At 38.5% G+C, this 23227-nt stretch overlaps 4 protein-coding genes across 6 annotated transcripts; 2 read left to right on the plus strand and 2 right to left on the minus strand.

Moving 5' to 3' along the window:
• Window positions 1-2362: 2362 nt before the first annotated feature.
• On the minus strand, window positions 2363-9869 carry LOC113738102 (uncharacterized). Of its 3 annotated transcripts, XM_027265286.2 has the most exons (13): window positions 9269-9868; window positions 8488-8671; window positions 7544-7612; window positions 7361-7459; window positions 6580-6659; window positions 5459-6290; window positions 4518-5209; window positions 3802-3886; window positions 3569-3620; window positions 3425-3474; window positions 3132-3179; window positions 2836-3008; window positions 2363-2737 (listed from the first exon to the last, which is right to left on the minus strand). In XM_027265286.2, exons 1-13 carry the CDS (start codon window positions 9604-9606, stop codon window positions 2734-2736), a joined length of 2706 nt encoding a protein of 901 aa, XP_027121087.1. In that variant the 5' UTR covers window positions 9607-9868; the 3' UTR covers window positions 2363-2733. The 3 variants fall into 3 exon arrangements, 2 of the variants coding, with proteins under 2 accessions (XP_027121087.1, XP_027121088.1); XM_027265287.2 differs by lacking the exon at window positions 2363-2737 and having other exon boundaries at window positions 2832-3008; XR_003460031.2 differs by lacking the exons at window positions 2363-2737; window positions 2836-3008 and having other exon boundaries at window positions 3142-3179; window positions 3773-3886; window positions 9269-9869.
• A 1966-nt stretch (window positions 9870-11835) lies between these two features.
• On the plus strand, window positions 11836-13813 carry LOC113738103 (uncharacterized). The gene is made up of 5 exons (XM_027265288.2): window positions 11836-12221; window positions 12367-12473; window positions 12686-12833; window positions 13007-13201; window positions 13311-13813. Exons 1-5 carry the CDS (start codon window positions 12012-12014, stop codon window positions 13536-13538), a joined length of 888 nt encoding a protein of 295 aa, XP_027121089.1. The 5' UTR covers window positions 11836-12011; the 3' UTR covers window positions 13539-13813.
• An 87-nt stretch (window positions 13814-13900) lies between these two features.
• LOC113737882 (uncharacterized) lies at window positions 13901-17165 on the minus strand. The gene is made up of 4 exons (XM_027265025.2): window positions 15780-17165; window positions 15425-15651; window positions 14610-14813; window positions 13901-14366 (listed from the first exon to the last, which is right to left on the minus strand). The coding sequence occupies exons 1-4, from the start codon at window positions 17101-17103 to the stop codon at window positions 14235-14237; spliced, it is 1887 nt and encodes a 628-aa protein (XP_027120826.1). The 5' UTR covers window positions 17104-17165; the 3' UTR covers window positions 13901-14234.
• Window positions 17166-18327: 1162 nt separating this feature from the next.
• Window positions 18328-22800, plus strand: LOC113738104 (translocase of chloroplast 101, chloroplastic-like). The gene has a single exon (XM_027265289.2). The coding sequence runs from the start codon at window positions 18623-18625 to the stop codon at window positions 22649-22651; it is 4029 nt and encodes a 1342-aa protein (XP_027121090.2). The 5' UTR covers window positions 18328-18622; the 3' UTR covers window positions 22652-22800.
• The last annotated feature ends 427 nt before the right edge of the window (window positions 22801-23227 follow it).

A 23227-nucleotide genomic window follows, 5' to 3' on the forward strand; every position in this document is an offset into this window, starting at 1 on the left:
ATGTTTTAAAAATACCTCTAAAAATAATCCAAAAAACGTCTACAGTAACATTTCAAAAACTTCTACAAAAAAGTTTTTCACCTTACAAAAACTTCTACAAAATTTTTTCAAAAACTTCTACAGTGCACTACAGTAAAGTTTTAGACAAACTCCCAAAAAACTCAGGTTCCAAACAGGCCCATAGTCTATCTTGGATGAAAGCGCCAAAGATTTCGAGCAATAATTTACTTCACAGTTGAGAAAGTTAAGTAGTTTGGCAAGTGAGTTTTTTAGGTGTTTGTCTAAAACTTTATTGTAACTTACTGTAGAAATTTTTAAAAAATTTTTTGAAGTATGTTTTTTTTTTAATATTTTGAAATATATAGTTTAAAAACTTTGAAAAGTTTTTTGAGGTTACTGTAGTTAAAGTTTTTAAAAAACTTGTAGCAGATAAACTTGACAAAAAATTCAAGTGCTAAACAAGGTCATTATAGTATAAAAAAAACCCAAAAAATAAAATAAAATAACTAAATAAGGTTGTGTTTGGATTGCATTTTCCGTGATTTTTCATGGAAAAATTACTGTAGCGATTTGATGTATGTGAGGGAAAAAGGTAATAGGGAAATGTGATCACGAAAAACGACGTAATTTTTCGACGGAAACCGGCAATCCAAACAAGGCCAAGCTTGTTGGCGGCGCTAAGCTTCTACAATCATTGTGAGAATCTCGATTGAGCGAGCTTTTAGGATTTCCAATGCGCAATGTAGCACGTGATTTAGCAGGATGTCATGTGGCTATAGTAGCGGGTAAATGTCCCCTAATTATACTGTCCCCTAATTATATGATATCAAAATCTCACGGTGGCTTTGTCCGCTGCCACCATTTGTTTATTTAGATTATTAGAGTCTTGTGCATGAATCATGAGTGAGGTGCGTCCACACTTTTCCTTCAACCAAAAAAAAAAAAAAAAAAAAGGATCAATTCTGGAACGCCAATGGCAAAATGCCAAGAACAACAATGTACAAGACGCCAATATTTTATTTGCCCAATACCCTCCGTGAATCCCACCGCCAAGCTAAGCTAAAATGATGGAGAGCACATCAACTTTCAGTAAATGTCAGCAGGGACCAGCTCATCCCTCTTGACCCTATCCATTGATTGAAGAAAGTCCAGATCAAATTGGCCACACTTGGTCACCACTTGTGCGACTAAGACTTTACCTAGGCACTTCTGTTTGTCACCATTTGTGCGTAGAATATTCTTCCACCAATTATTTTTATTTTGCCCTGTTTGTTTTGCAATTTTTTTTTTATAATATTTTCATAAATATATTTGTTAATCATTCTTTTAGTTTATATATATATATATCAAATTATTGTAGTACTTTTTTTTCTTTTTTAAAAAATATACTCCCGTGGTGATAGGAGTAGGCATGCTAGGATATGACAATACTGGACGCAGGTATTTCCAGCAGGATCACAAAATCTTTTGTTTTTTTTCTGAGGAAACCCGCAGGAGGACCACATTCGATCTCAACTCCACCAGCAATAATTGAATGCATTTCCATAGTAGGAGCAGCATTTAACAGTGCAATCAATTAGTAAGTTGTTTGAAAGCATCTGAGAATTCAGGAAAACGAAATGGAAACAGAACATGGGAAATCTGACTGATGCGTTTTACAAGGCAAAAAAGAAGAACTCGAACACGCCTCCCAAATATCTGATCTGAACATGACAGCTCGCTCGGCCTTACCAAAGTTTTTCCACTGGTAGCAGGCCACAGACTTGCAACACTAGTATTTATCACAGGAAAGTTTGGATAGAAATTATTTGAAATAATTATCGTAGCACTTTTTATGATGTGATGTACGTGAGATAAAATTGGGGTTAAAAATATGAAAAGGTTGATTGAAAAATGTATTTATGATGCAAGCGAAATATTCTTTGAGATAATTTGCTATCCAAACAGGAAAAATGGCATACTAAAAGCTAGAATAGAGGAACAGATAATCCTGGAAGGATTCAAACGGCTGAAAAGGAAAAATCAACTTCCTCTTGATGCGTGCCGAGATTCGTATAAAATACTACTACTATCATATAACATCTATGTAGTTACTAGAACCATGAAATAAAAGTGTGTTTGGATAGTAAATTATTTGAGATAATTTGGTGAAAAAATACTGTAACACTTTTTTTAATGTGATATATGTGAGATAAAAAAGTGATTGAAAACTGTGTTGATAATGCAAGTAAGTCAGTGTATATAATAAATAAGGAGAAAATAATATATAATCCAAACACACTCGCAGCTGTTCCTTCCTTCATAGGAAAAAGGAACATAAAACAGGACGATAAGAAGTAATAAGAGTAGAACAACAACTATATCAGTTACAACATAGATAATAATGGCACGGGTTTTAATAGAAGATTCGAATCTCTATCGACAATAACGCTTAATATCATTTACTAATTCAGCATTCATTATCAGCCTCACAATGAGCTAATTATATGTTGATAAAGATAGCTCAAAATACACATTACCCCTTCACAATGGGCTAATTATGTTTCAAGTATTGGATGTATATTTCTTCCAGCAGCACGCTTAAATAACTTCCGAAAACAAGTAAGAACTTTTTCTGTGTTTCCAGTCCAATGTTGGTTGGCCTTTGTAAAACTCTTGCGATAAAGATTTAGCTTCTTGTTAAAAGTTCTGACAAAGCTCCGAACTGCAGTCCTCGCACTGCAAAGCTGAGTTTCATCTGAACACAGAACACAGTGTTGTCAGTCAACTTTCATGGTAGGACTCAGATATCCAAAATGATCAAGAATTGCAGTTTATCTACCCAAGCTTCCTTACATAAGCTGTACAACAGCCGCAACCCGCAGCGCCCCATTCTGCAGAAGATCACCAAGCTCATCAAACAGCAAAGCCGTACGCCAGCCCCATCCCTTGGGCGCCTTGGGCAAAAGTGTTCCTGTTTGCTTAAAGCTTCCAAAGACCATTACTTCTCTCTTTGATGGACATATCAACTGGCTCAAGAAAGGTAAAGTTAGAAGACACCACATTTGTTAACACAATATTCTTGCAGAGCGTCATATCTAAAAGAAACTAGGTAGAAGATTTTGATAAGAGAGTCCTCTATCAAATTTCACCTGGTATCTAGCAGTGACTTTTTCACGAGAATCAACATACATATGGACCTGAAAAACAATAAAAGAAAACGAGGCTAGCTTGAAAGCTAAGTGGAAGAAAACACCACAAGGGAAGAGCAAAGTTTGGATACTCTAAAGGCCTTCCACGAACTCCAGCAAATTAGAAAACATAATCCACGAATAGGATAATCCATCACATTATACGACTTTTCCCAAGCACATGTTCTATGAAGCTCAATGTAATCACTCAAAGAAACCATGTCATGTTCTAACCACCTAGGAAAAAGGCTGACCTTTCTCACTGTACCAGCTATCTCAGCCTTCCGCCGATGAAGGAAAAGTCCTGAATTCAAAAGAATTTAAAAACTTGACCTGAACGATGGAGATAAAAGCTATCAAGAGTAGAAGTTATTAATATGAAGCATGGGGAAAATTACCCAGGGTCCTCCGCCCTTGAGGGTCTTCATCACTAAAAGCCTGAACGCTCACCTATTAATTCATGACACCCAAAAAAGCGAGTAAAAAAAAAGGTGAGGAAATGATACAAATATGTGTGAAGTATCACAATGGACCTACAACTGCGAGAGAGAGAGAGAGAGAGGGGGAAGAGGGGGGGGGGGAGGAGTTGTCATCTGACATACATTTACAAAAGAACTGGAATTGCAGATACCTTCCACAACGAACCAGCATAAAAGACTTCTGGAGAGTGCTTCACTTGACCATCACCCAGCCTGTGTACATCCTGAAACTCAACCCTGTCGAGTGGGAAACAGAAGAATCAAAGGGGAGGTCAAGCATCAAAGAACTGCAGAAAATATTCATTAATTAAAAAAAAAAAAAGCCGCCATGGTGTCTGCTAATTTTTGTGGTTAAATTAGTTTTTTTTCCCCTGAGAATTGGATAGGACCCAGTAGTTTAGGATCATGGTTCCTCATCTCAGAAAAAAGGATCAACTCTCATTCTCCATTTCCCTTCATTCCTGCCTCTTCCTTCCTGCCCTTCCCCTGCTGAAAAATTATCTAAAAAAGGAAAGGCCCAATAACTGTGTCTTTATAGAAAATATATGCGATGTGTCATAATGTCATAGGGCCAGAGACACACCTGAAAGGGGTAGTTATCCTTCCATCTATATCAGTTTTAGACCTCATTGAAATAAAATCTAGTTCATGATCTCATTCATATTTCTGGAAGAAGCAGTAACAAACAGTTTCCATGTTTAAGTGGAGATACGAGCTTATTGCAGGCAGTGCAACACCAATATCAATTAGATGTATCAAACATCTGAACCCGCAAACAGTGTTGCAAAAATCTACTAAAGAAGCCATTTGAACATGTATGCAGTTGTCCAATTAGCGAAATGTATAGTCATAAAGAATAATTACTCACGCAAAGCGGAAGGGAGGGAAGTGACTTAGAGGTGTCTTCATGTCCAATGATATCCCATTGTTCGTGCTTTGCCACTCAATTCCAATATCATGCTCAGAAGAATCCAGCATTTGCATATGCCTACCACTAGTACTTGGCCCAGTCACAGAGGAATCTACCAGTCTGCTTTGTAATTCTGTTTCATAATCTCTTGGTATCTGCTCCCCATGAATATTACCCATATGACTTCCTCCCTGACTTAGCCCAACCAATGCTGTCAAACCATCCCCAGCAAGGTCTCCATTTTGCTCAGCTCTATTCTCTGGATCATCATTACCGATAGATTGCTGACAGTTCCGGCTACCCATACCAAATGGTACGCGAGAAAAAACAAAACGTGTTGGAGTCCATGCAGCTGCTGGCACACATGTAGTTCCTCGTCCAATACCAGCAAGCCCATCAATAGGTCCTCGAATATGTACACGCACAGGCCTGAAGTGGCCATTTCCTTCCCCCTGAACAGAACCAGTAACAAACACGTTTCCAATATCACTGGATGGATTACTCTGGTCATGATCTTGCATGTAATACCCAGTAGCTGGAACACTACAAGGATATCCATATGGTTGCCTACATGCACATACCATACTCGTAAGGCAACAGTTTTTGCATGTCTCAGCTCCAATTTCTTGAACTCGCTGACTTAGTAGCATCTGAAAGAATAGAGAAACAAGTGACTACTAGCTTTCAGGAAAGCAAAGAATAGCAAAATCTTTGCACAAGATAGGTGAAATATTCTGTTGAAGTGCAACTGTTTGTTCAGCAAATAGCCTCTCACGTTTGGCAGGTTATACATTTTTAATTCAAAATTCTATGTCAAACTAGCAAGGAGATATCAGACAAATCAGATGTTTGCATCATCAAGATACATGTACAAAATATGCAAGATTTCAGTTTCAAACCTGCAGCCAAAGCCCATCATTCACAGCTTTGCAAGGGAATCCCATTTCTTCAAGCTGCCTTCTGACACTTAGAAGAGCTTCAAAAGACATATTGCAATATAAAAGAGTGCCAGCTTCAAATATACTGACAAAAGCATCATAATATTCCCTGCTCAGACCATCATGCCCAGTCAAGCAACTTTTCACCTCTCTTCGCCCAACAGTCCTACCACCCCATGATAGAGGAGGCATATTGCATCTTCCCCATTCGCTGGACAGACTTGCATCACGAGAAAAGTTCATGGACATGCTATGTCTTTCATCTCCAGGAAGCCAACTGTTATTATTCAGTTGGTAGCATGAATCTTCCTCAGAAGGTCCTTCCATTGCCATTGTACTTCCCCCCAATCCACAAGGACGAACACCACTTGGCATTTCAAAATTAGAACATGAAGACCCAGTTCCACCACCTGTATATGGAAAGGAGCTGCTTGATGATGCTTGTCCAAGTTTGGAACGGTATTCTGCCACCGTGTTGGATTGTTCACATGCTGTTTGTTGAACCTTCTGTTTGCAACTTTGAACCTCAGAGTGTGAATCAACTACCTGATCAGCAAGCTCAACCAAAATGTTGTGCGCAGCATTTTGGCCTTCGTGCTCATCTTTTAAATCGATACACCCGAGTTCAAGTTCCAATCTTTTAGGGCAATCCTCAATCAAGTTATTTCCACTTCCTATAGAATCATCAGCGTAATCAGCTTTTCCCACCTCAGAACTGCAATTTCCAGAGTCTTCGTTCTCCACCTTGCCAAGAGCACCTTTTGCAAGGAGAGCATATAATGCCAGTTCAAACCTTTTCATCAACAGGGATGTTAACTGTTAGTCTATTAAAACCTGGTGAAAACATACACTTTTTAGCATTTAGATTCGTTATTAATCCAATATGGCTCTTCAATTTTGCTGCACCACCATCACGGAGTTTGATTGTTTAGGCTTATTTAAAACAATCCAGCCAGCACAAGAACAGGAAATACGAGGTGTTAGTTTACTTATAATCTATGCTTCTAGATGAGTGGTGATTCATTGTATACCCAAACGAGTGATTCAATCTTGAAATTCAAATCAAAAGAATAGTTCCTCACCTTTTTTCTTCACTGGGCACCCATAATTCATCGGAAGTCAACAGGGCATGCAAAGTTTGAGAGGATAGCTTAGGCAGCACCTGTCTTATTCAGAGGATTAGGTAAGAGACTATCAGTATTGTCATCGTTATATGCATAGAATGAAATCAGAAAAGATTCTGAGTTGCAAAAGGCATAGATAAAACATCATTCACAAGAAGAAACAATGCATGCAAAAACAGTTTCCATCATCACAGTATAGAAATGTTCAAGTATTAAGCCAAAATCCACAATAGCATTATTCCAATACTGTTTGAAAAAAAATCATATTGTGATTTACTTAAATATCCTTTTAATTCATGATCTATAATCACGCAGACTTATGTGCTTTCCCAAAAACTCTGAGAAACCTATGCAATTAGTGTCTGCTTTCAAGAAGGTGACATAGTTAAGGAAATCAAGGTTTTGTCAGTTTCTTTACAAGTAAAAATACAAAACATAAAATAAACATATTATCCATTTCCAATATGGGAAACTTAGTACTCTTCCTCTAGCAAGATTCCAAGAACCTACTCATGCTAATAGTCTTTCAAATTAGCCCCTTCATCCTGAAAACACACTAATGAATTTTTGAAGCACATGTCATTCAAGAGAATTAGCTATTCCATGTTACGAATTTCAAACAATTTCTCCAATAATATACATCAGTTAGGGAATTAAGCTGCATGTTCAAAAGGTAGTTCGAGAAAAAAATTCTCTAAACATCATATGTCACGGTGTTACAGGCATTTCCAGTTGTCACCTCCTTAAGTTCTATGGCACCACTTTGACATAGGTAACCCCAACAAGCGTTCCTAACTCGTTCTCCATATATACCATAATCCTGGCTCTCTGCAAATACCTAGTTGAGAAGTCCAAGTTAATAGTATCAAATAAGCACATGTTGATGATGAAAAGATAGAGATCATGACCAGAAATCTTAAACCTGATATGCTAAGAAGTTTGAAGTCCACAATTCAGACACAATGAAATCTGTGCAGAATGCACACAAATCCTGCATGTAAAACATCAAGGGTTACTATGGCATGCAAGGGAGGTGGAAAAGTCACCAGGAAGATGTGCACACACGTTCAGAAGAGCAAATAAACATGCTAACAGTTTGACAGATACAAGATTAACTTTCAGGTTATCCAAAACTCGTGTTGTGTAGAGAGAGATAAATAATTTGATCTGACAGTCAGATCAGAACCAAATACCCGAAAATTCAATCTCATTTTACTTGATTAACATTGACTTATGACAGCACAATTCAGTACATCCACCAGAAGACTGCTAAAGATGATCACAGGTTCACATGGAGATAAGCCAAGAAACATGCAACAGATTCAAGAAAGGGAAAGACAAGGAACTCAGCTGGATTGGTAAAAATGACCATTTGCCCTATCAAAGGATATGGCTAGAAACACAAACCATACTTGAATATTGAAACTAAGGAAGCCCAGCCATCAACCAGAAGCCCAATCTGGACCCTCCATAATAATGGTCAATAGAACCAATAAACAGGTCTCGAAGGAGTGAAAGCAGAAGCTGGTTCCACAGCTTAAAATTATGACTTCTTTCATCACACTGCAGAGATCTTATCAGTGTGCCAATGCTCATCCTTGTGTATATGAGTAATACAAGTGAATTGGGTAACAAGTACCACATACAGTTTCTATGGTTCATATCAATTTAGTAAATTTGCTAAGCTAACTTACTAGAAAGCAGAACATAAGCATTATTTAATGCTTAAAACCAAAGCACAGCTCTCAATATCAACTTAGTCGATAACCCCAGACATCTTGTTTCCAGAGATTATGGATGCTTAAACATGTCGCAGATAATAATTTCTTAAATAACCATAACTAGATCCCATGAATTAATAAGTACCTGAAGGTCAAGAAAGGATGCAGCTGCAAGAACTCGAAATGCATTATTATCCGTAAGCGTAGGATGATGTCCATAGAGATATGCCAAAGCTATTGAGATAGCCTCCCCATTTACATTGCTATCATCAACATGCAAGGTCAAGATTGGCGCATTAGCTTCTCTCCAGGGTCCCTGAAGCATGTTTCTGCAGCTCAAAGTACAAAAACAAACAACTGTGATCCAAGACATGAGGCATTCAACATACATCTATCGAAGGAATGTTTTTTCTTGCATACAAGCACAGCAACCAAGTTCATAAAGCAAGAGGCAGCAAGTCATGCTTGCTAGATTCAACTAATCAAACCAAGCTGCAACAAGGTTTACTCTTCATCAACCTTTTAAGCACAACCTCAAAAATGCTTTAAAAAAAAAAAAGAAGCACAAATTCATTAAGTTTACAACTTGTATACATAAGCTCAGCTCAAATGATAATTGACCCAAGCTCGAAGACAATCTTAAAATCACACCAAGGTTGAGCATTGCGGTGTTCAGCATGGTTAGACTCACTGGCATCCTATCAAACAATAATGGGTTTAAGAAAGAAACCAAATCATTAAAACACCTTCCCAACAGAAATTTCCTCCTAAAATTAGTCTCCAGAGAACTCTAATTTCATGATTCTAGCTAAAAGATATGAACTTTACTACATCTTTTCACGAATTCAGACTAAAATTACACGATTCCCACCATGCAACAGCAGTTATGTCTATAAACAATAAAAAAGAGTAGGAAGAACAAGGACCTGAAGTAAGAGCTACGAGATAGAATTAAGCGATGGAGATGGTAAGTGGACCCCATGGCATGCACGATGACGTCTGAGAAAGCGCCATTATTGAAACCTTCCAATTGGATGTGGTCACAAAGGGAAGTGAGATTACAATCCAGTGCCGCTGCCCGGAGCTCACTGGCGCTGCTCTGGTCATTATCGGACGGCGTATGGGAAGGCTGTTTCGGCATTTCAATGCTAGGGCTTGGTCCTCCTCCGGCTCCTCCGCTGTGGCTGTAAGGTCTCTGATTCTGAACCGTCCGTTGATGGTGGTGCTGCCTAGTGAGAGTAGCGTTAGGGTAGTGTGTTTCCATGTTATTATATCTAGTGCGTGAGGTGTGTGAAAATGGTTAGTGTTTGGTCATGGAGAAGTTTCAGGATTGTTTGGATTGATGCCATTCTTTCTTGGAGACAAATGGCCTCCTCTATGAAATTTCTGAGAAGAGAAATGGAAATCTTCCTCGGGATTTTTTTTTTCCCCCTTGACCGAAACGAAATTAACGGGCCATTTTGGCGAGAGGACTTGTAGTTACCAAAAGGCTCTTACTCAAAACGACATACAGAAACGCCGGTTGTTTCAAGCATTGGTAGGATTTTTCTATTATGTATTGATGGGCACTCGTTTAATTTAATACAGTACTACAATTTACCGCTTAAACCGGCAAACACACATTGATCATTTAAATACTTTTTTTTAAAGTAAGAAAAAATTTGGATGAATTCGACTTCGATCACTATCACAAAATTAAACTTCCAGTCATTTACCAGGATTCTTACGTATCACTCAACGACACACCTTTTATACGATAGTAAGATTCAAATACATGACCTTTTGCTAAAAAATGATCCGTTTTTATCAATCGAGCCAATTTGTATGGGTCATTCTAGTATTTCTATCTCGATATTCAAGACACACACTAGTACTACTTTATTACTTTGAAACATTTTAGTGCATATCAGACACTAACGCGAATTAGCTTTTATTCTTTCAAAAATATGTGTTTGGATTGTATATTATTACACCTTATTTATAACCTATTTACACACACTAATTTACTTGCATCATCAATACATTTTTCAATCATTTTTTTATCTCACATACATCATATTTAAAAAGTGCTACAGTATTTTTCACAAAATGATCGCAAATAATTTACCATCCAAACACACTCTGTTGTGAAACTTATCTTAAGCGTTGATAAGGCACTCATTAGACAAACCAATGCTGTTATTACTCCTTGCACATAAACAGTCTCGTGATTTAACCTCGCTCTTTTAAAATATTGGCATTTGATTCCTTCTTAACTCTCAATAATACATGGATTTTATTTTTTTTATTTTGTGAGTGAACAACGTTTCCTTTCGAAACTGGAAAGAGGAGCAACGGACATGCGCTTCCACCCCTCGTGATTGTAAAATTGACTAATACTTTTTATTCTTTGAAGTTGACAAACACCCAATAAAAGGCACAATTATTACGCTAATGAGTTTCAATTATTGCTTTACTAATAAGAAAGAACCGCTTTAAGTTTGATTTACTTGATCAACTCTTTCTGGACTGGAGGAGGAAGCTGCTATCATTACAGGTATTTCTTTTCCTAAGAGCCAAGTCAAGGACCGATGGATATGGCACCACGCAAATTTTTCTGTCAAAAATGGCCTACCATGCAATTTTTCTGACGATAGCAGCTCATGAAGGAATTGTCAACTAGTGGCCTATAATTCCACGCTAGAAGCAAAATATGTTGATGTAACCCCGTTTGCACGGTGAGTTTTTTAGGTGTTTATATAAAATTTTACTGTAAATTACTGTAGAAATTTTTAAAAAAATTTTCGAAGTGTGTTTTTTTTTTGAATATTTTGAAGTGTATAGTTTAAAAACTCTGAAAAGTTTTTTAAAGTTACTGTAGCTAAAATTTTTAAAAAACTTGTAGCAGACAAACTTGGCTTCCAAACGGGTATCACTAAAGTGGCATATGAATTTAGTTTTTTATGCTAAAATTTCAAACCTGATGGAATTCTTCACTCAACTTTGTTAAGCAATTTTGGTTAATAATATCTTCTTTTATCAAAATAAGAAAGAACAAAAAAGCAAAAAAAAAAAAAACCTGTTTCAAACTAATACACGATTAGTGCCTAAGTGAGGGCTGGTAGGAGCTATCCTTTTTCATTTCCCGTTGTTCTTTTGGTCCTTCATTGTGGTCAAAACTTATTTGTTATGCTTGTCATATATGCATTTTTTAAAATTCACTTGGCTACGAGTTATCTTTTTTTTCTTTTTCTTAATCTTCCTAAAGGAAAACAAAAAAAAAAAAGGATTGATGTCTGAGTTAGTATTAAGGGATTTATATTATCATAAAACTACTGTAATCATAATAGCTTGTGATCTAGCATGAAAAATTTGAAGATATTAGTAGTCTTTTGTTATAGACTGTTTGTATTTGATAACTTTCAATATTTAATATCTTAAAAAAGAGAACAAATAAAGTAACCGTTAGCAAAAGTGTGCCTAAAGTTGCTTGTTTTTCAACCTTAGCCTCAAAATTCAAAATCGAAATGACCGTTGCACTATCTCCTTCAATTGAAGTAGCGCTTCTTGAAATGGAGGTCAGACCCCATCATCTAAGAACTCTATCTTCCAATCTCTCTTCCTAAGGTCATCTTTTCAAGAACCCCCTTAATTCATCCGTGAAATTCTGTTATCGATCTTGATTGAAACATGGCGCTGAGACCTCCTGATGATGATTTACCAATCCCATCAGAAAGACCAAAAAAGCAGGCCAAAATTGCAGTCACAGCCGAGAAACAACAGCCTGATTATGGAGTAAATGATGAAAATAAACCTCCACAGGCAACTGCTGATGCCTCCGTTGATTATATCCCTTCTGAAAATCTCAAACCTATTGCTGACCCAGAAGCCGAAGTCCGAGTAGTCCTAACCTCCCTACCTGCTTTTCGAAAAATTGGCTTTTCATTTGAGTATATCATTGAATGTTCTACAGACGTTTTAATTGAATTCTGAGAGGAAAAATAGGTTTTTGATGGATCCCGTTTGTCTTTTGTTTGAAATTCAGGGACTTATTGAAGGATTGGAATCCAAAGATTGGGTGAAGGTTTGTGAATCATTAAATGATGCTAGGCGGTTCGCTCTGTATCATTCCATTCTCCTGCTGCCAATCTTGTAAGTTTCTCATTTTTTCCTGCCTAATTCATAGGTTTGTCCTAAAATATGCACTGAGCATTGGAGGACCCGACGTGACTTTAAGGGCCTTCGTTCCTTGATTTAGAACAAGGGCTTAATTCTTCTCTCTCAACCATCCTCTCCCCCAACCAAAAAAGAAAAAAGGGACTGAGAAACGAGATTGTGCTAATGCAGATCTTGTACTAATATAGGGATAGAGTTATGTTGGTGACAGCGAAGGCAATGAAGAACCCAAGAAGTGCTCTTTGCAAGACTTCTATCATGACTTCATCTGATATCTTCACAGCCTTCAGTGATAAGTTGCTGGAACCCTCCACATCTGATGCATTTGACCGGCTGGTTTGCATCTTAGTCTCATTTTTAATCTTGGTTTTCGAATTATATTTGTTTTACTTAGACTGAATTAGCTCTTAAGAGTGGCCGCAATCTGTAACTTAACTTTCATTCCCTCTGCCATATTGGTGTAAAAGTGCTCTCATGAAGAGTTGGACTACTTTTTGGTCAACTTACAGCTTTTGCAGCTGCTGCTCAAAGCTTCACAAGATAAAAAGTTTGTTTGTGAAGAAGCAGACAATGCAGTGAAGGCAATGGTAGAGTCCATGACCCCTTTGCCTTTGCTCCGTAAGCTCAAAACCTATGTTAGCCATTCAAACCTAAGGATCAGAGCAAAAGCCGCAATTTCAATCTCACGCTGTGTCTCCAAGCTGGTACGGTTATATGCCAAAAAAAAAAAAAAAGCTCTACTTTTAGATTACAACTATGAAGGGTTTTTTCATAATGGTGACATGGTGCTTTATTATGTAATATCAATCTTAGGAACCGGAAGGAATGAAAGAATTTGGGTTGGTTTCTTTGACAAAAACTGCTGCTGAATTGCTGAATGATAGGCTTCCTGAAGCAAGAGAAGCAGCTCGAGCCATTGTTGCTTCGGCGTATGAAGCTCTTACAGAAAATGAAGAAGAGAAGCAGCAGGAATGGCAAAGCTTTTGCCAATCTAATCTCCCAGCTATTCATGCACAAGCTATGATTAAACTTGTTTCTTAGCAATACTACTCATATCACTACTGGCTAAGTAGTGTAGTAGCAAAAGGTAGCAGTAGTACCGTTAGCAGTTGGAGGAACCATACACTTGTATTCCTTCATGTGAATGCTAGGCTTCCAAGATTGTTGTGCGAGGGAAATGATTAAGGCGAAGAACTGACCATCTTGTTCTATCCAACTTCATTCAGTAGAAGTATTGAAGATGGCGCAAACATGTTTAGCAATAAGACTACATGTCGACAATTCTTTTGGCTTTCAAGAGAATTTGTGATATTTAAGAGGCAGTTGAGCTAAAAAGTCAATACAATTGACGCCGTTTGCTATTCATCCGAAGAAATGAAGTGCTCATTGAAGCGACAAAAGAATAGGTTGGCTAGCTTTTGTTGTATTACCTTCTCTCACTTTTATAAGCTTAAATAACTGAAACGAAGCCAGTACATCAAAAAACATAGCCCGCGAAGAAAAAAAAAACAGAACAGAAGAAAGTGCTTCTCTCTCCTTTTCCTAGCACACAAAGAATTCGTACAACTAACAAATTTGTAGCAGGCCTACCCCAAAATTCTAGTACCATATCAAAATGTAATCTTTTTTCTGCATCAGCAGATGCAAACTCCCACCACTACCACGCGACGAAAATTTGCACCGCAGAAAGAAGGTTCTTTTGTCATCCTATCTGGTTTTGTAGAACCATAATTACTTTCAATTTTGTCCAACCAGAGACCTCAAGGCCATCTCCACATCTGGCAGCGGTTGCCCAGCATAAAGCTTCAGCTGCCCCTTCTTCACAACAATTACTTTCAAAGTATCAGAACTGACTCGTTCTTTGAGTTCCTGAAAAGGGTAATACGCATATATTAGACTCAGGTTCGTGAATATAATTTTAGGTGAAGTAGAACACTTTTTCACTGCCATTTTCAGGATAACTCACACTTCGCAATACATGGATTTTCTTTTGGGGGAAAAAGAGGGACTTAAATAGTACAAAGCATAGAGAACAAAAAAAAAAAAAAAAGAAATCAAAGAAGCTAACGAAGCAGGATTCATTGGCTAGTAAGATCAGCTCAAGGTTCTTACTTTGATTGATAAGGGAACAATTTCAGCAGTAAAATCTTCAAGATCTTCAAAGAAGGATTGCACCAGATAACAGAAGTTGGTTGCATCACTACGATCTTCAAAAGCAACCATGTGAGATGAATCGTTCTCTGCATAAGGACTGCTCAAAGTATATAGGCCTTGTTCTACACCATTACCATCAAGTCTTCTTTGCATGAGGATAACCTGAAAAAACCAGCAGTAACAAACCAAATCAGATTTTACCCACCATCTAAATAGAGGAAAATGCAGATCAGTTGCATATAATTTTTCAAACAAATTCTTGTATTTCCTGATGATCACGCTATTCTCCACATCCAATAGAACTTCACAACTTGTTTTACAAGGACAGGGTAGAAAAGATGTCATGAAAACATATGACATATCAAACAAGAAGGCGAAACAATCAGTTGCACTGACTTGAATCACTTCATGACTCTTTGGGGAAGAAACTGTTCTACATATTGCTTTCACATGGGGAACAATCTTATGCACAGCAACTTCAGCTATTGATTAAACACAGCACACAAATACTTGTGCCTAAGTAGCAGAGACAGATATAAAGGACCCTAATATAAATCGTTGATAGGAACATTCTGTAAGCGTGATTCATCTGAAAAAATCTCATCTTCTCAACAACAGTAATTCACTTTGCATTCTTATTTTCTTAATATCTAAACATGGGAGCAAAATATAGATGGTTTCCTTAAACAACCAGAAAATTTAAGTGACGGTATAATAGTAAAAGGGACAAAGGAAGGACTAACGAACAAGATAATTATATTTAATGAACTTACAAGAACATAAGGAAGCCTCAACCACCAACAATCAGTCACACTTTCTAAGTTATCCTGTCCAATTTTAGAGGCTGATTGGTAGTTCTCAGTTCCTCTGCTCTTCAAATTGCCGGTATTGTTCAACACATCATGTTCATTGGATAAATCAGTCTTCTCCAAAATATTTGATTTTCTTGAGATCTCAGCATTTGTCAGAGGCTTTCCCTGGTTTCTCTCCTGTGCAAGACCTGTAATTTAGAAAATTGCTGAACAAAAAAAAAAAAAAAAGGATACTAGATGATGCACACTTTCACCAATTGCACAAAGGGCGCTCATATGTAAGTTTAAATCTCAAAAACGTGTTCAAGAAAAATACCGTCTGATTTGGACTTAACAAAGCCTACTTTCTCTTCTGCTTCTCTTCTGTCTTTTTCTTTCACTAACTTCTTTTCAGCAGTTCCTTGAAGCATAGGTGCTTCCAGCACTTGTTTCTTCTCACCATCCTCCAAACGAATGGACATGCCAGCTCTAAAATCACTGGGCCAGAGGTCCTGCTTGCGCACATCAACCAACAAATCTGCAACATCACCACCTATGCCACCATTCATCAACACCTCACCCCCACCACCTTCACTAGTAATTGCCTCTTTACCAACACCATGATCGACTAAACCAGTAAAACCCTTGGGTTTATCACTCGGCTTGCTAGATAAACCTCTAAATCTATACTTCTTCTTAAACATCAATGATTCTTCAACTTCTTTCCCACCCAAACTTTTCTTCTCACTCACACCATCTTTCTTCACATCATCCATTGGCTGTCGCCCTGCCAAATTATTCTTCTCACTGACCGCATTTTCCTTCACACGATCAACTGATCCCACAGGCACTGTTCCACGAGTATATTTATACCTCCTCCTCACTTTGGCCAGTCGATCATTAACCTCTTTCTCAATACCACTCTGGCCAAACTCATCCTCTCCCTCACTATCTCCAGCAGGAAAACCATTAACTTCTCTTTCCAATCTTTCCCTCGCCCTCGCCTCCCGCGCCATCACTTGTATTTCCTCAATTTTCTTCTCTATTTCATCTTCATCCACATAAACAAACCCACCATTTTCCAATCTCAATTCAGTGTTCCTTAGATATTTCACGTTTGATTTACCTTTTCCATTCACATCAACCTCCAAGGCTGAATTTTTATCCTCAAATTCAGCTGACCCAAATACCCAAACAGCACAAATGGTCTGAAACAAAAAAGCCGCCACTAACCACAAACCATGTTTAAAAATTGAATTTTTAGAAACATTACCAATTCTATCGTCCACCAGCTTAACAGGTTCTCGAACTTCGGCTTCTCGAAATTCTTGCATTTCCCGCTCTTCCAGCTCATTTAAAACAGTGGCAGGGCAAAAATCGCCGGAAAATTGCTCGATTAGAACTTGTTCCTGTTTCAATTCGACTGGGATAGCTGGGTTTTTTTGGGGCGATTCAACAGTAAAAGAACTGGGGTAGGGTTTAGTTAGGGTTTTAAGGACTTTTTGGCGGAGGTAGTTTTTTCTGTTGGTGAGCTTTCTTGGGGTCGGAGCTGGAACAGAGCAAACAAGTCTGAGAGGCGTCCTCCTTAGAATTGCAGCGGCGGCAGCGAAATTTGGGTGGGGGAGGCCCGTGGCCATGGTGCCGCTTCCCAGAGCAGCCATTGCTGCGGAGGATAGGCTGAGAACTCCAGCTGCAGGAGAGGAGATTATATATATTCAATTTGCAAGTGTTCAGTCTTGAAATAAAAACTCTCTTTTTCGTCAGCATGGCACAAAAAGTTAAAAGTCTTGCTATTATTTACGACGGCTTTTAGAATTAAGTAATCCACAGAAGAAACTGACGAAGCCAGCCTCAAGCATACGTCTTGTTGATTCATAAAGTACAGGAATCCAAATTTAAATCGTTTAATTGTCAATATTAGATTCAATCTCATAAAAAGTTGTTCTAATGTTTAACTAGTCACGCATTGTTTGAATGAGTACATCGGAAAAAAATTGCCAATGACAGTAGAGCCGTTTAAATTGCTATTTTTTTTAGAGTTTTTTAATAAAAAAATATGAAGTAAAAAGGAGATTAGAAAATGAATTTATAAAAAATTTAAGAACTTTTTAGAAAAAAATGACAATTCAAACGAGATTTTTTTATTTTTTCTGAATAGTCTTTATTGAGAAATGAAATCCCAAGCACGTAGATTTAGAGTCAAACGGACTACTTTGAAAGCGCTCATCCATAAACCAGTTATTGGTATAAATAATATAAAAAATATGTAATCAACATTTATTGAAAAAAGCAACTCTAAAAGATTTGGGGCCAGAAGCAGTTAAGAGTGATCATTGAATAAGTTTCTTTGACTCATGTCAAATTCGAAGCGTTTCATTTACATTTTTCCCTCCTGTCATCAATGATTTAAAGCAAAAAAGTATGAAAATAATTAATTTAACCAATGTGTACTTTTCCAAGTAAAAACATAAATAACGCGAATGATAGGACATGAGTACATGTAAATGATAGTTTTCTTTTCTTAGTAAAAAAAATTCACAATCAAATAATAGTATAGATGTACGTTCATAATTAAATTATTCAGCGGTTTCAATATTGAAAATTGCTTTTGAATAATATATAGTAGCAATTATCATTAGGTTTCTTAACCCAAAAACAAAATGAGAAAAAAAAAAAAAAAAAAAACCTTAGTCCCGTGATCACTAGGCGTGACACACAGCCAAGACTAGCCTTGAAGAAAAGTAGAAGTGCAGAATAATCCAAGAAGGAACCGCGGGGTCCGCAAAATATTGTGCCCAGAAAATGAACAGCCGAACATTGTAGGCCCCGGAAGCAGCCATGCCAATTGCCAAGCCTTAAGTTAACCGATTGACCTTATCTCTCGAACTCCAACCATGTTTTATGGCTTCACTTGACCAACCCCCCAACGCCACACTTCAACAGCAGCAGTATCTTTGCCAATCAGAAACCTCGAACAAACAACAAACACAACAGAACACCAATCCTAGAAAATCCCAAAAAGAAAATCCTGTACAGTTTACACCACCATCTTTTCCAAAGAATCTTTTTGTGCCTTTCGTTACTCTTTTCCTGCCTAATGCCAAACTACATCCTGGGCGTGGATTTTATCTTTGTTCATTGACCAAGGAAATCAGCAAATACTAACAAAAAGTTGATAAAATGGACTCAAAAAGGCTTCTTGGTGTCCCTGTTTCAGCTACAGAATCAGCTCCTCCAATGCTACCTTCTTCCGCCTCAACAGGTATTAGAGCTCCCCTTACTCTGGATGATTCTGACGTTGAATATGGTCAAAAAGACAGTGGGTTTAGTAGTTATGGCAGTGATAGCGGCGTTGATTCTGATGGGTTTTTGAGTGGTGAAGAAAGGATTCAAACTGCTTCTGAGAGGGCTTTTGTGGCTGAAACTAATGATGAAATTCACGAAGAAACTCGCTTTCTCAAACAATATATTGTTTCTAGGCCTCTCGTGAAATGCCCACCTAAAGAGATTAATGATGAAAGTAGTTCAGATAGAGAATTTGATGATTCTAGGCCTGTCTTGCCTTGCACAGATGAAGAAATTGTAGGAAATGATGTTGCTGGTGAATATAGCGGTTCAAGGCCAATTTTAGCTGATAAATGTGTAGAAGATGTAGGGGCATCCACAGAGGAGCATGAAACTGCTCCTGGGAATCACTTACCGCTTGTTGATATTCAAATTCCATTGCTGCAAAAGCAAGGGATGCCAATTGCCAAGCTGTCTGGGTTCAGTGATGATGATTCTCTGGGAAGTGAGAGTGTAGAGGAGGAAACATTTTTAGGTGTTGCGAGAGTTCCCAGTTCCGGGGTTCTGGAGAGATTAGTTAGTGCCCCTAAAGTCAGGATCTTCGAGGTAGGAGAAGGAGATGGGTATGCCTCAGTATCTGACTATGGCTCCGAAGCTGAGGTTGGTGAGGACTCCGTTTTGGTTGGAGGTGACAACGGGGAAGAAAAGCAGATTTCTAATCATCTCATGTCTGCAGATGTGATTGAAGACAAGGGTCCTGAAATTGCTGAAGAAGCAGGAGGTGCCGAGTTAGATGAACACCTTCAAGATTTCCATGGAGATAATGGGGAAATGAATTTTGAAATAGGCGCTAATGCAAACAATCCTGACCCGACTACTGTTGTCAACTCAAACATCCTTGAAATTAATGCTGTGGAGCTCACAGGAGCTAAGGCCACAGAAGGAGAAGCCAAAGACGAATTTGAAGCTGCATCCATGGATCGTGGGAAATGTGCAAATAATGATGGAAATGGGTCCATTGTTCGCAGTCAGCCTAATGAGGGTGAGAAGTCGGTTTGTAAAATTGAGCACAAGATTGATGAAAAATCGAAATCTCATTGTTTTGATGATCCCCACAATGTTGAATCTCTAGATAATGCTACGAGTGAAGAGGAAGTACAGATGATGAACTATGTCAAGCTTTCAGACGAACATGTTGCTCAGAATCTTGAGGGCTATACGAATGGCGATTTGGATGTGTATCAAAGACTTGTCATGAAAGATTCATTATGTAGTGGATCCCCCATCCCGCAAGCTATATCAAAATGCACCAAATTGGGACCAGAAGGAACTCGTGAATACGAAGACGATGCAGTTTTAGTGGAAGAGGATGAATATTTGGTTGGTCATGATGTTACCGAGGAGTTGGATTTTGAAGGTTCAAATGGAGTGGATACTATAGATCAACTTGAGCAGTCTACTGCCCCTAGTCTACTTTCTCATGGAGAGAGTTCTCATAGTCATTTGCAGGCACAGGTTGTTAGAGATCTGGGTGATGAGGCGGATGTGCATAGGCAGAGTGAATGGGAAGATATGGTTGATCCTTTTTCACTTGCAGCACTACTGAGGGCTGCCACAGGGGTTAAATCTGAAAGCAGCAGCGTTATGCTTACTTCTGTTGATGGCAAAAGTCTGTTTCGTCTGGAGCAACCTGTTGGTTCAGACTCTAGGTTCCTTGGTTTGAGACCTACTGCTCAACTAAGTCCTACTCTTTTTACTCCAGGGCGGATGGACAATGTTGAATCAGTAGAAAATTTAAGTCGAGGAGAAAAAAGGAAGATTGACAGATTGCATGAAATTAGGGTGAAATTTTTGCGGCTTCTCCATAGGTTAAATAGGTCTACTGAGGATCCTGTTGCTGTAAAGGTTTTATACCAACTAGAGCTTGCTGCTGGAAGGCCCTCTGTTCTAGCATTCCATTTTGATTTTGCTAAGCAGGATGCAATTCGGCTTGAAGCAGAGGGTAAGAAAGACTTGAACTTCTCTTTGAATATCCTAGTTATTGGGAAAAGTGGAGTTGGCAAGAGTGCAACCATAAACTCTATTTTTGGTGAAGAGAAAGCAACAACAAATGCATTTGAACCCGCCACAACTAGTGTGAACGAGATTACGGGAACAGTAAATGGCACTGAAGTTCGTGTATTGGACACCCCTGGTTTTAGATCTTCTCTCGGGGATCAATCTTTTAATCGGAGGATTCTGTCCTCTATAAAAAGGTTCACAAAGAAACTTCCTCCGGATGTTGTTCTCTACGTTGATCGTATAGACACCCAAACCGGAGATCTTAGTGATTTGCCGTTGCTTAAGTTAGTCACCGGTTATCTTGGTTCATCAATATGGTATAAAACCATTCTGATTTTGACGCATGCCGCTTCAGTTCCTCCAGAAGGGCCGTCTGGGGACCCCTTGAGCTATGATATATATGTTTCAGGAAGATCACGTTTTGTTCTGCAGTTGATTAGCCACTCTGTTGGTAATTTGCATACCATGAAACCCGGTCTTATCCCAGTTGCTCTCGTAGAGAACTGCTCTATGTGTGAAATGAACAAAAATGAGCAGACTTTCCTAACCAATGGAGACAGTTGGAGATCCGAATTACTGCTGTTGTGTTACTCCATGAAGATCTTATTGGAGATAGATTCTGAAGTCAAAACTGATGAAGTCACAGATTATCAGAAGTTGTTTGGCTTCAGAGTTCCATCTCCATCTCTGCACTATTTCATGTCTTCTCTCTTACAATCCAATTCTCATCCAAAGCTTTCTTCTATTCAAGGCGGTGAGAATTTTGACTCCGATGTTGAATTGGCATTTTCATCTGATTGCGATCAACAGAGTGAGAACGAGCATGACCAACTGCCACCATTCAGGCCACTGACAAAATCTGAGATTGCCAAGTTAAACAAGGAACAAAGAGACGCATATGCTGAAGAGTATGATTATCGCATAAAGCTACTTCAAAAGAAGCAGTGGAGTGGAATGGTTAGAAGGTTTCAAGATGCAAAGAAGAAACAAAAAGACATGGATGAGTGTCAGGATCCAGACATGGATTGCCAAGAAGCTGTAGCAGTTCCCGTACCTGACATGGTACTTCCACTTTCTTTCGATGGAGACTATCCTGCCTATAGATACCGACTTTTAGAATCCTCATCGCGGTGTATAACAAGGCCTGTTCTGGACTTGCATGGTTGGGACCACGACTGTGGATATGATGGTGTCAGTATTGAAGACAATCTTGGCATTGCAGGTCGTTTTCCGGCAGTCATTGATGTTCAACTGACAAAAGACAAGGAAGTGTTCAACATCCGCTTAAATTCTTGCGTTGCAGCCAAGCATGGGGACAAAGGATCAACAATGGCAGGATTTGATATTGAGACAGTTGGAGAGCAACTTGCTTATACCCTGAAGGCTGATACTAAACTAAGTAATTTCGGAGTAAATAGAACTGCAGCAGGGGTATCCATTACATGCATAGGAGAAAATCTGATTGCTGGGTTCAAGGTGGAGGATGAGATTGCACTTGGAAAAGATTTGGTTTTGGTGGGAAGTACTGGGCTAGTTAAGTGTGAAACTGATGCAGCATATGGAGCCAACTTGGGAATTCGGCTTAGGGAAAAGGATTATCCAGTTGGTCAGGACCAAAGTACACTTGGCCTGTCTCTTACGAAGTGGAGAGGAGACCTCGTATGGGGATTGAACCTGCAGTCCCAGCTATCTGTGGGACGAAATTCCAATATGACTGTTCGAGCCGGATTCAACAGTAACAAAAGAGGGCAGGTTTCTACGCGGATAAGCAGTTCTGATCAACTTATAATTGCTACATTGGGTCTTCTTCCTATTGCCAATACCATATGGAAAAATCTTTTCACACTAGTTGGTCGAAGATAGGGAATACACCACATGTGGTTTCCTTTGCAGCACAGCCCAGCTTTTCTGCTGCCATTTGTTTAACTTCCAGCATTTCCAAACTTGTGTAATATTATGAACTCTTTGGCCCTATTTATGCAGATGACGGTAGAACATCTTTCCAGATTCAACTGAGTATGTTTTTGCTTACTATGAACCAAATAACCAATCATCTAGCGATTTGAAGAAGAACCTTTATTACTAGCATTTGGTTATAGAACCTTTGGTTACTGATACATATGCAAATTAGCAAGTTATTAGTGACTCAGTTATGCAAAACTAATCCGGGTAGAATATCAAAGAGAAATGCAGACAATCAGTAGCCATAATTGAGCATTCTGCCTGCAAACAACAAAAGGCACAATTTATAGGAGTTGCAAGTTTTAACAGGACCAAGAACATATTACCATTCCATGCACATACATCCTAATCAACAACTTCGTTCAACCGAAAATTTCAAAAAACTGATATATCGTACAAACACCAAGAAATGCTTATGAAGTTAATGTTCTTTTATCAGGAAAATTAGAACGAAATGGAAACCCCCATTTAGATACT

Source organism: Coffea arabica, chromosome 3e (genome assembly GCF_036785885.1).
Source record: "Coffea arabica cultivar ET-39 chromosome 3e, Coffea Arabica ET-39 HiFi, whole genome shotgun sequence".
In the NCBI taxonomy this organism is placed as follows: domain Eukaryota; kingdom Viridiplantae; phylum Streptophyta; class Magnoliopsida; order Gentianales; family Rubiaceae; genus Coffea; species Coffea arabica.

Coding starts and splice junctions, on each gene's coding strand:
- LOC113738103 (XM_027265288.2), top strand. CDS start 12,012: ATGGCGCTGAGACCTCCTGATGATGATTTACCAATCCCATCAGAAAGA. Junction 12,222..12,366: donor ACCCAGAAGCCGAAGTCCGA/GTAGTCCTAACC, acceptor TTTGAAATTCAG/GGACTTATTGAAGGATTGGA. Junction 12,834..13,006: donor CTGATGCATTTGACCGGCTG/GTTTGCATCTTA, acceptor GTCAACTTACAG/CTTTTGCAGCTGCTGCTCAA.
- LOC113737882 (XM_027265025.2), bottom strand. CDS start 17,103: ATGGCTGCTCTGGGAAGCGGCACCATGGCCACGGGCCTCCCCCACCCA. Junction 15,652..15,779: donor TGTTAAGTCCAAATCAGACG/GTATTTTTCTTG, acceptor TCTAAATTACAG/GTCTTGCACAGGAGAGAAAC. Junction 14,367..14,609: donor TTGTTCCCTTATCAATCAAA/GTAAGAACCTTG, acceptor TACCCTTTTCAG/GAACTCAAAGAACGAGTCAG.
- LOC113738104 (XM_027265289.2), top strand. CDS start 18,623: ATGGACTCAAAAAGGCTTCTTGGTGTCCCTGTTTCAGCTACAGAATCA.
- LOC113738102 (XM_027265286.2), bottom strand. CDS start 9,606: ATGGAAACACACTACCCTAACGCTACTCTCACTAGGCAGCACCACCAT. Junction 3,887..4,517: donor TTCCCTCCCTTCCGCTTTGC/GTGAGTAATTAT, acceptor CCCACTCGACAG/GGTTGAGTTTCAGGATGTAC. Junction 3,009..3,131: donor AAGTCACTGCTAGATACCAG/GTGAAATTTGAT, acceptor TTCTTGAGCCAG/TTGATATGTCCATCAAAGAG.